The sequence below is a fragment of the Salvelinus namaycush genome, chromosome 22, assembly GCF_016432855.1.
Source record: "Salvelinus namaycush isolate Seneca chromosome 22, SaNama_1.0, whole genome shotgun sequence".
Lineage (NCBI taxonomy): Eukaryota > Metazoa > Chordata > Actinopteri > Salmoniformes > Salmonidae > Salvelinus > Salvelinus namaycush.
In genome coordinates, this window is record NC_052328.1 from 28,781,179 (window position 1) to 28,791,807 (window position 10,629).

General features: G+C 41.7%; 1 protein-coding gene across 1 annotated transcript; it reads right to left on the reverse strand.

Annotated features, from left to right (window-relative positions):
- Window positions 1-1,622: 1,622 nt before the first annotated feature.
- LOC120017826 (polymeric immunoglobulin receptor-like) lies at window positions 1,623-9,260 on the reverse strand. The gene is made up of 7 exons (XM_038960794.1): window positions 9,239-9,260; window positions 7,152-7,457; window positions 3,035-3,370; window positions 2,754-2,865; window positions 2,247-2,335; window positions 1,994-2,034; window positions 1,623-1,703 (listed from the first exon to the last, which is right to left on the reverse strand). Exons 1-7 carry the CDS (start codon window positions 9,258-9,260, stop codon window positions 1,623-1,625), a joined length of 987 nt encoding a protein of 328 aa, XP_038816722.1.
- Window positions 9,261-10,629: the final 1,369 nt, after the last annotated feature.

Consider the following 10,629-nt stretch of genomic DNA (forward strand, 5'->3'; position numbering starts at 1 on the left):
TGAAGTCAAATGTCAACTGTTTCCTCTTGATCTGGTGCTTCTGTCCCCAACCAAGGAGAGCCTACAGCAGCACCTAGATCTTCTGCACAGATTCTGTCAAACCTGGGCCCAGCTAGTAAATCTCAGTAAGACAAAAAATAATGGTCTTCCAAAAAAGGTCCAGTTGCCAGGACCACAAACACAAACACCGTTGCACTAGAGCACTAAAAAAACTATACATACCTTGGCCTAAACATCACAGGTAACTTCCAGAAAGCTGTGAACGATCTGAGAGACAAGGCAAGAAGAGCCTTCTATGCCATCAAAAAGAACATCAAATCTGACATACCAATTTGGAGTTAGCTAAAAATACTTGAAACAGTTATAGAACCCATTGCCCTTCATGGTTGTGAGGTCGGGGTCCGCTCACCAACAAGAATTCACAAAATGGAACAACACCAAATTGAGACTCTGCATGCAGAATTCTGCAAAAATATCCCCAGTGTGCAATGTAAAACATATAATGCATGCAGAGCAGAATTAGGCCGATACCGGCTAATGATCAAAATACAGAAAAGAGACGTTAATTCTACAATCCCCTGAAACGAAGCGAATCCCAAACCTTCCGTAACAAAGCCATCACCTACAAATAAATTATCTTCGAGAAGAGTCCCCTCAGCAAGCTGGTCCTGGGGCTCTGTTCACAAACACATACAGACCCCACAGAGCCCCAGGACAGCAACACAATTAGACCCAACCAAATCATGAGAAAGCAAAAAGATTATTACTTGACACATTGTTAAGAATTTACAAAAAAACTGAGCAAACTAGAATGCTATTTGGCCCTAAACAAAGAGTACACAGTGGCAGAAAACCTGACCACTGTGACAGACCAAAAATTATGAAAATCTTTCACTATGTATAGCCTTGCTATTGAGAAAAGCTGCCGGAAGCAGACCTGGCTCTCAAGAGAAGACAGGCTATGTGCACACTGTCCACAAAATGAGGTGTGAACTGAGCTGCACTTCCTAACCTCCTGCCAAATGTATGACACATATTTCCCTCAGATTACACAGACCAACAAAGAATTTGAAAACAAATCCAATTTTGATAAACTCCCATATCTATTGGTTAAAATACCACAGTGTGTCATCACAGCAGCAAGATTTGTGAACTGTTGCCACAGAAAAACCTATACAACGTATTTTTATGTATATGTATTTTCCCTTTTGTACTTTAACTCTTTGCACATCATTGCAACACTATATATAGACATAATATGACATTGGAAATGTATTTTGGAACTTTTGTGAGTGTTATGTTCACTGTAAATGTTGTATTGTTATTTCACTTTGTTTACTATCTATTTCACTTGCTTTGGCAATGTAAACATATGTTTCCCATGCCAAACAACAACCAAAATGTATTTTAATTGAGTTAGGAGAGAGAGAGAGATAGAGAACACCAGCTCACACTGCCGAAATCGAGGACAGAGAGAGACAGAGAGAGAGAGAGAGAGAGAGAGAGAGAGAGAGAGAGAGAGAGAGAGAGAGAGAGAGAGAGAGAGAGAGAGAGAACCTCGGCTCACTGCAGAGATGGAGTGATTGGTACTAGTCCAAGATCTCCACAGACCAAAACCAAGTTTATTCAGTTTGTACCTGCTGTACTGTTTTTCTGGTGTAGGTCACTGTGCTGTATGTAATGTCCTGCTCAGGGTCAGCAGACTGCAAAGAAATAAATAGCAAAGAGAAACAGGACATGTCTATTTTCCACCTAAACCACAGTTTGTTTCAGATGTATGTTTAGTGAACTGACAATTCCCTGTTATCTGTCTTTTTAACAGTATTTTTCAACATATTAAGCACTGTAAGAGCTTGGGTTCAGTTAGAATATGGGACCTTTTAAGTCAACTCATTGATGATCAACTGAAGAGGTAACGCTAGAGTCAAATGGTAGATGATCCCAAATCAAGAAAAGAAAAATAAAATAATAAAATAAAATAAGTGTATCCTACCACTGAGTTGTTAGTTGTCTGGTCCTTGGCCTTATTGTCCTCTGGAATAACGAGAGGGAGATATCAACTACTTCTGAGTTTGTTATAGTACAATAATACCTCTGAATGGATTTCTTAAAGACAATTCTTCCAAATACTTTCTGTCATTCAAGATGAATCACAGGCAAGAAATATACTGTTGGTCACGATATTAATATATTTAGTATTTTCTAAACTATTCTCCTTTTTTATATTCACATAAATGACTACTTACTATGTTTTCTCCACATCTTCCATGTTACTAGGATACCAGCTGTCACCACCACCAACATGCCCAGAGAGATGAGTAGGACTTTCACAGACCTGATGGATTACATATAAAAGATTCAATTAAAAATACAGTTAAAATAGATCATTATTAATTGATCATTTGTTGTATGCACTTGTTGTGATACATGGAACAATTATTTATCTATTCACATGTGTGGAAGTTGACAATGCAAATGAAGAGATATGATTATTATTGAGATTATGACTATTTTTTAAGTGTGCAACTTGTCCTTGCAAATGAGTGAGAAGAACACAATAATATTGCTACTTCTCACAAAACAACCACAGAGATGTTGTACCCAAGAGGACGTGATAACAGTCTCTATATGCATTTAGGGAGGGTGTTTGGTTAGCATTAACTATTGTAGTGTATGATGGAATTGTAATGTTTCTCTGTGTTCATATTATCTAACAATATGTGGGATAATACAGCTGAAGGAGTGATAATAACCTTTGGTGGACTTCCTCCATGTTCCCCTCAGCTCCTTGACTTGTGTTGTCAGTCTGAACAGGCTCAGCAGTTGGAAAGGCAGAGGGTTGTTGAGGGGTTGGATCTTGGGTTGCTGTGAGGTAAAACAACAATATCATCAATGAAGTTAATGGTAAACCAGATAGTCAGGTTGTATAGCAACATCACATTCATAGTTAATATTACAATCAGTTCCAGATGATGCCAGTGGATAAAACAAAGTGAATCATATTGATCATAAAGTATGTGATTGATCTACTAACTTGAGGACATCTTAGAGGTTCTCTGTGTTGCAGTTTGTTGACTGACAGTGATGTGAACAGGCATCTCTAGTTCTCCCACTCTACACCAATACCAGTCAGTGTTCTCCATCTTCAGTCCACTCATAGTCACTGTTAAGACTGTTCTGTTGTTGGCTTCACTAGTCCGCTTTAATGTCACTAATGTTCCATTTAAAGTCCCAGAATCCCCACTCACACCATCACCACCCATCCTGCACCACTTCATATCTCCAGAGTTACTATAGTAACAATGAACAGTGACACTCCCTCCTTCTACTCCAGTCACTTCCTGTTGTTCCACATAGAGTTCTGGAGTACCTGAACACAGAGGTAAAAAACAAGAATTCAGAGAAGAAAAAAGTGCTTTTACAACAGGCTCCTTCCAAGTTCCTTAAAGCTGCATTCTGTGATTGATACATCTATTTTTTGCCTTTAAATTCATAATAATGATATATTGCCATTGATTCTTGAAGAATGTAACTTTCCTCACAAGCTTAGTGTCACGTCCTGACCATAGTGCTTATGTGTTTTGCTTGTTTTAGTGTTGGTCAGGACGTGAGCTGGGTGGGCATTCTATGTTGTGTGTCTCGTTTGTCTGTTTCTGTGTTCGGCCTAATATGGTTCTCAATCAGAGGCAGCTGTCAATCGTTGTCCCTGATTGAGAATCATATATAGGTGGCTTGTTTTGTGTTGGGGATTTGTGGGTGGTTGTTTCCTGTGTCAGTGTTTGTGCCACACGGGACTGTGACGGTTAGTTTGTTTGTTATTTTGTATTGTGTATAGTTTCGTGTATATTAAATCATGGAAACTTACCACGCTGTACATTGGTCCTCCGATACTTCTCGCCTCTCCTCGTCCGAGGATGAGGAAGAGCTAGACTGCCGTTACACTTAGTTCTGTCACTCCATCATGACCCAAAATAAATTCAGCAAAAAAAAGAAACGTCCTCTCACTGTTGTTAGGATCTTATTTTTCAGAGTAAATAACTCAAGGACACTAGAGAAGCTTTAACCAAGTTGAATTCTTTCCCAAAGGTTCTGTACAGCTGTAATCAGACAACTCAACAGTTCTTCAATCCAGATATATATATCCCACTTAAGACACTCCTCCTTCTCTCCAATCAATCAATCAATTTTTCAATTTTTATTTTATATAGCCCTTCGTACATCAGCTAATATCTCGAAGTGCTGTACAGAAACCCAGCCTAAAACCCCAAACAGCTAGTAATGCAGGTGTAGAAGCACGGTGGCTAGGAAAAACTCCCTAGAAAGGCCAAAACCTAGGAAGAAACCTAGAGAGGAACCAGGCTATGAGGGGTGGCCAGTCCTCTTCTGGCTGTGCCGGGTGGAGATTATAACAGAACTATGCCAAGATGTTCAAAAATGTTCATAAGTGACAAGCATGGTCAAATAATAATCATGAATAATTTTCAGTTGGCTTTTCATAGCTGATCATTAAGAGTTGAAAAACAACAGGTCTGGGACAGGTGGCGGTTCCATAACCGCAGGCAGAACAGCTGAAACTGGAATAGCAGCAAGGCCAGGCGGACTGGGGACAGCAAGGAGTCACCACGGGCGGCAGTCCCGACGCATGGTCCTAGGGCCCAGGTCCTCCGAGAGAAAGAAAGAGAGAAGGAGAAAATTAGAGAGAGCCAAGATTTTCAAAATGTTCATAAATGACAAGCATGGTCAAATAATAATCAGGAATAAATCTCAGTTGGCTTTTCATAGCCGATCATTAAGAGTTGAAAACAGCAGGTCTGGGACAGGTAGGGGTTCCATAACCGCAGGCAGAACAGTTGAAACTGGAATAGCAGCAAGGCCAGGCGGACTGGGGACAGCAAGGAGTCACCACGGCCGGTAGTCCCGACGTATGGTCCTAGGGCTCAGGTCCTCCGAGAGAAAGAAAGAGAGAAGGAGAAAATTAGAGAGAGCCAAGATTTTCAAAATGTTCATAAATGACAAGCATGGTCAAATAATAATCAGGAATAAATCTCAGTTGGCTTTTCATAGCCGATCATTAAGAGTTGAAAACAGCAGGTCTGGGACAGGTAGGGGTTTCGTAACCGCAGGCAGAACAGTTGAAACTGGAATAGCAGCAAGGCCAGGCGGACTGGGGACAGCAAGGTGTCAGCATGCCCGGTAGTCCTGACGTATGGTCCTAGGGCTCAGGTTCTCAGAGAGAAAGAGAGAACGAGAGAATTAGAGAGAGCATACTTAAATTCACACAGGACACTGGATAAGACAGGAGAAGTACTCCAGGTATAACCAACTGACCCTAGCCCCCCGACACATAAACTACTGCAGCATAAATACTGGAGGCTGAGACAGGAGCGGTCAGGAGACACTGTGGCCCCATCCGAAGAAACCCCCGGACAGGGCCAAACAGGAAGGATATAACCCCACCCACTTTGCCAAAGCACAGCCCCCGCACCACTAGAGGGATATCCTCAACCACCAACTTACAATCCTGAGACAAGGCCGAGTATAGCCCACAAAGGTCTCCACCACAGCACAAACCAAGGGGGGGCGCCAACCCAGACAGGAAGATCACGTCAGTAACTCAACCCACTCAAGTGACGCACCCCTCCTAGGGACGGCATGAAAGAGCACCAGCAAGCCAGTGACTCAGCCCCTGTAACAGGGTTAGAGGCAGAGAATCCCAGTGGAGAGAGGGGAACCGGCCTGGCAGAGACAGCAAGGGCGGTTCGTTGCTCCAGAGCCTTTCCGTTCACCTTCACACTCCTGGGCCAGACTACACTCAATCATATGACCTACTGAAGAGATAAGTCTTCAGTAAAGACTTAAAGGTTGAGACCGAGTCTGCGTCTCTCACATGGGTAGGCAGACTGTTCCATAAAAATGGAGATCTATAGGAGAAAGCCCTGCCTCCCGCTGTTTGCTTAGAAATTCTAGGGACAATTAGGAGGCCTTACATCTTATAGTTTAACAGGAAAATAGTAACAAGATACCAAACCCTTATTACTCCCTTCAGGGAATTTGTCCTCACCTTCTGACCTCAACCTAATCCACAGATGTCCATCTGTCTTTCCTGTATCAACACGGTGCTCTCCTCTTGTCACCCAACACATTCCACAGCTATCTGTCTTTCTACAGAGACCCAGTCTATTTCACTCCTTAATATTCTATGCTTCTTTTCTATCATTTATTTAATATCTCAATGTTCAAAATGTCGAATCCAACACTGTCAACTGCGTTTATTTTCAGCAAACTTGCCGGTGATGTCTGGTGAGGACCTGTCTTACAACAGGCCTACAAGCCCTCAGTCCAGCCTCTCTCAGCCTATTGCGGACAGTCTAAGCACTGATGGAGGAATTGTGAGCTCCTGGTGTAACTCGGGCAGTTGTTGTTGCCATCCTGTACCTGTCCTTGCAGGTGTGATGTTCAGATGTACCGATCCTGTGCAGGTGTTGTTACACATAGTCTGCCACTTTGAGGACAATCATCTGTCTGTCCTGTCTCCCTGTAGCGCTGTCTTAGGCATCTCACAGTACGGGCATTGCAATTTATTGCCCTGGCCACAACTGCAGTCCTTATGCCTCCTTGCAGCATGCCTAAGGCACGTTCACGCAGATGGCAGGGACCCTGGGCATCTTTCTTTGGTGTTTTTCAGAGTCAGTAGAAAGGCCTCTTTAGTGTCCTAAGTTTTCATAACTGTGACCTTAATTGCCTACTGTCTGTAAGCTGTTAGTGTCTTAATGACCGTTCCACAGGTGCATGTTCATTATTTGCTTATGGTTCATTGAACAAGCATGGGAAACGGTGTTTAAACCCTTTACATTGAAGATCTGTGAAGTTATTTGAATTTTAACTAATTATCTTTGAAAGACGGGGTCCTGAAAAAGGGACGTTTCTTTTTTTGCTGAGTTTATAATCTTGTTTTACCTACATGTACAGTATAGATCTGTCTATGAATTTCAGAGTGGTTACACATTTCTCATTTCATTTGTTGTAATAGGCTATTTATAATTGGGTCATTATTTAGTATTTGACATTGCAGTATTACAGGACAATCCATAGGACATTGCTGAACATTATTCATTCTACTTTACTAGATACGAGCAGTGAAGGGATCGTACCTGGAGTGACAGATAGGTAGAACCATTGTATCATGATATCTGGTCCTCCATTGATCTCCACAACACACCTGTAATTCCCATAGTCCCATGACTTCAGGTCAGTCATGGTCACAGTGAAGATTCTCTGGGTGATGTCATCAGAGATTGAGGTCTTACCACTGCTCTTAGGATGGTCAGTGCGTACTACATAAGAACATACATCCCAACCTAATCCTTTACACCAGTATTTCACATGGTTGATATGACTCAGATCATAGTGACATGGGAAGGTGATGGAGCCTCCTGTCTGCACAGACACATACCCCACTGTGGACACATCAACACAAAACACATTTAGGTTGGAATGCAATCACTTTGTTTCTGCAGTATTACATTTACATTTACATTTAAGTCATTTAGCAGACGCTCTTATCCAGAGCGACCTACAAATTGGAAAGTTCATACATATTCATCCTGGTCCCCCCGTGGGGAATGAACCCACAACCCTGGCGTTGCAAGCGCCATGCTCTACCAACTGAGCCACACGGGACCAGTATAAAACAACTTGTGTATGATTAAGATTGATAACACTGTTTACTGCCCTTTATAGAAACATCCCACATGAAACAATCATACGGTCTAAATACTGTAGTATAGTATATTTATATACTATGGTATTCTCTACACTGCTTTTGTGGAATTTACTGTAGTATTCACTATAGTGTTTTGCGGACATGACTGTAGTATATTGTAGTAACATCTGCCGACTATGCAAGTTACTGTATAATGAGGGGAACACCACAACCAAAACATAAAGACACACAGGTTTGTGACAGGCCACCTATTGAGTTAGGTCAACAGAGAATTAGGTCAACAGAGAATTAGGTTTTCTTGTTTGATACAGATAACACACATTAACAAGAGTACACCAAAATGATTTCTTAGCTTTATGAAATACAACAGTGCTTTCACAGAGATTCAGCTGACCAAGTAAACAAGATGACCAAAAACTGTGACAAACAATACTGTACTTCTGATGGTAGAAAATAATAAACAGGTAACCACAGTATTTACAGGGGTGTAAAGTACTTAAGTAAAAATACTTTAAAGTACTAGTTAAGTATTTTTGGGGGTTATCTGTACTTTACTATTCATATTTTGGACAACTTTTAATTTTACTTCACAACATTTCTAAAGAAAATAATGTACTTTCTGCTCCATACATTTTCCCTGACACCCAAAAGTACTTGTTACATTTTGAATGCTTAGCTGGACAGGAAAATTGTCAAATTCATGCACTTGATCATCCCTACGGCCTCTGACCAGGCAGACTCACTAAACACACATGCTTTGTTCGTAAATTATGTCTGAGTGTTGGAGTATGCCCCTGGCTATCTGTACATTTTAAAAAACAAGAACATGGTGCTGTCTGGTTTGCTTAATCTAAGGAATTTGAAATTATTTATACTTTTATTTTTGATACTGAACTAACCTCCAAACGAGCTTCAATGCCATACAGCACTCCTTCTGTGGCCTCCAACTGCTCTTAAACGCTAGCAAAACCAAATGCATGCTTTTCAACCGTCCGCTGGCCGCACCCGCCCGCCCGACTAGCATCACCACCCTGGACGGTTCTGACCTAGAATACGTGGACAACTACAAATACCTAGGTGTCTGGCTAGACTGTAAACCCTCCTTCCAGACTCATATCAAACATCTCCAATCCAAAATCAAATCTAGAATCGGCTTTCTATTTCGCAACAAAGCCTCCTTCACTCACGCCGCCAAATTTACCCTAGTAAAACTGACTATCCTACCGATCCTCGACTTCGGCGATGTCATCTACAAAATAGCTTCCAATACTCCACTCAGCAAATTGGATGCAGTCTATCACAGTGCCATCAGTTTTGTTACCAAAGCGCCTTATACCACCCACCACTGCGACCTGTATGCTCTAGTCGGCTGGCCCTCGCTACATATTCATCGCCAGACCCACTGGCTCCAGGTTATCTATAAGTCTATGCTAGGTAAAGCTCCGCCTTATCTCAGCTCACTGGTCATGATAACAACACCCACCCGTAGCACGCGCTCCAGCAGGTATATCTCACTGGTCATCCCCAAAGCCAACATCTCTTTTGGCCGCCATTCCTTCCAGTTCTCTGCTGCCAGTGACTGGAACGAATTGCAAAAATCGCTGAAGCTGGAGACTTACATTTCCCTCACTAACTTTAAACATCAGCTATCTGAGCAGCTAACCGATCGCTGCAGCTGTACATAGTCCATCTGTAAATAGCCCACCCAATCTACCTACCTCATCCCCATATCGTTTTAATTTACTTTGCTGCTCTTTTGCACACCAGTATCACTACTTACACACCATCATCTGCTCATCATCATCTGCTCATCTATCACTCCAGTGTTAATCTGCTAAATTGTAATTACTTTGCTACTATGGCCTATTTATTGCCATACCTCTTTATGATATTTGCACACACTGTATAAAGACTTTCTTTTTTCTATTGTGTTATTGACTGTGCGCTTGTTTATTCCATGTGTAACTCTGTGTTGTTCTTTTTGTCGCACTGCTTTGCTTTATCTTGGTCAGGTCACAGTTATAAATGAGAACTTGTTCTCAACTAGCCTACCTGGTTAAATAAAGGTTACACTTATTAATTTTTTAAACTGTGGTGTTTGAGGACATGGCTGTAGTATTTACTGTTGTTTTTGCGGACATGACTGTAGTATATTGTTGTATCCCCTGTCAACTAGGGGATAGCTAAAACTAATATTCAAGTCTTAAATGTCACGACTTCGACCGAGGCAGGCTCTCCTTCCCGTTCGGGTGGCGTTCGGCGGTCGTCGTCACCGGCCTATTAGCTGCCACTGATCCTTTTCTCCCCCTCCCTATGTGTTTATTGGGTTCACCTGTTTTGTATTAGGGTTAATTAGTTGGGCTTATTAGTCAGCCGGCCCGCACGTTTCTTTGTGCAGGATTGTTTGTTTGTAAGTAGTGGTGTTGGTTTTGTGCTACGTGTTTTCTGGACTGTGTTCCTTTCCCCCGTGTCTGGGGTTGGTTAAGTAGTACACCCAGTGTGTTACATTTACATTTAAGTCATTTAGCAGACGCTCTTATCCAGAGCGACTTACAAGTACATACATTCATACTTTTTTTTGTACTAGTAGGGTGTTAGTAGGGTGGCCTAGTTTGTCTGTGTTCATTAAAGAACATTTTGTATTGGCACCTGCTGTTTCCTGCGTTTTGACTCCACACTCCGACACCCAGGCCTTACATTAAATGTAAAGCCATTGCAATAATGTATTTTTTTCAGTTGGTTTGTTTGGGTAGCCTTTGCTGGTTTGAGGTCCAGGCAGTTTATTGGCAGCACCAATAAGGTGATGGTATTTTTAAGTAAAGTCATTTGTATTTCTAAAATACACTACAGTACCTGACCAAAAGTATGTGAACACCTGCTCGTTGAACATCTCATTCCAAAATCAT

Bases quoted from the DNA above. Each gene is read 5' to 3' on its own strand.
- LOC120017826 (XM_038960794.1), bottom strand. From the start codon at position 9,260: ATGTTGGCTTTGGGGATGACCA. The intron at 7,458-9,238 runs GTGAGATATACC...ATGTGTCCACAG, and splicing joins GTTGGCTTTGGGGATGACCA to TGGGGTATGTGTCTGTGCAG. The intron at 1,704-1,993 runs GTAGGATACACT...ATTTCTTTGCAG, and splicing joins AGACAACTAACAACTCAGTG to TCTGCTGACCCTGAGCAGGA.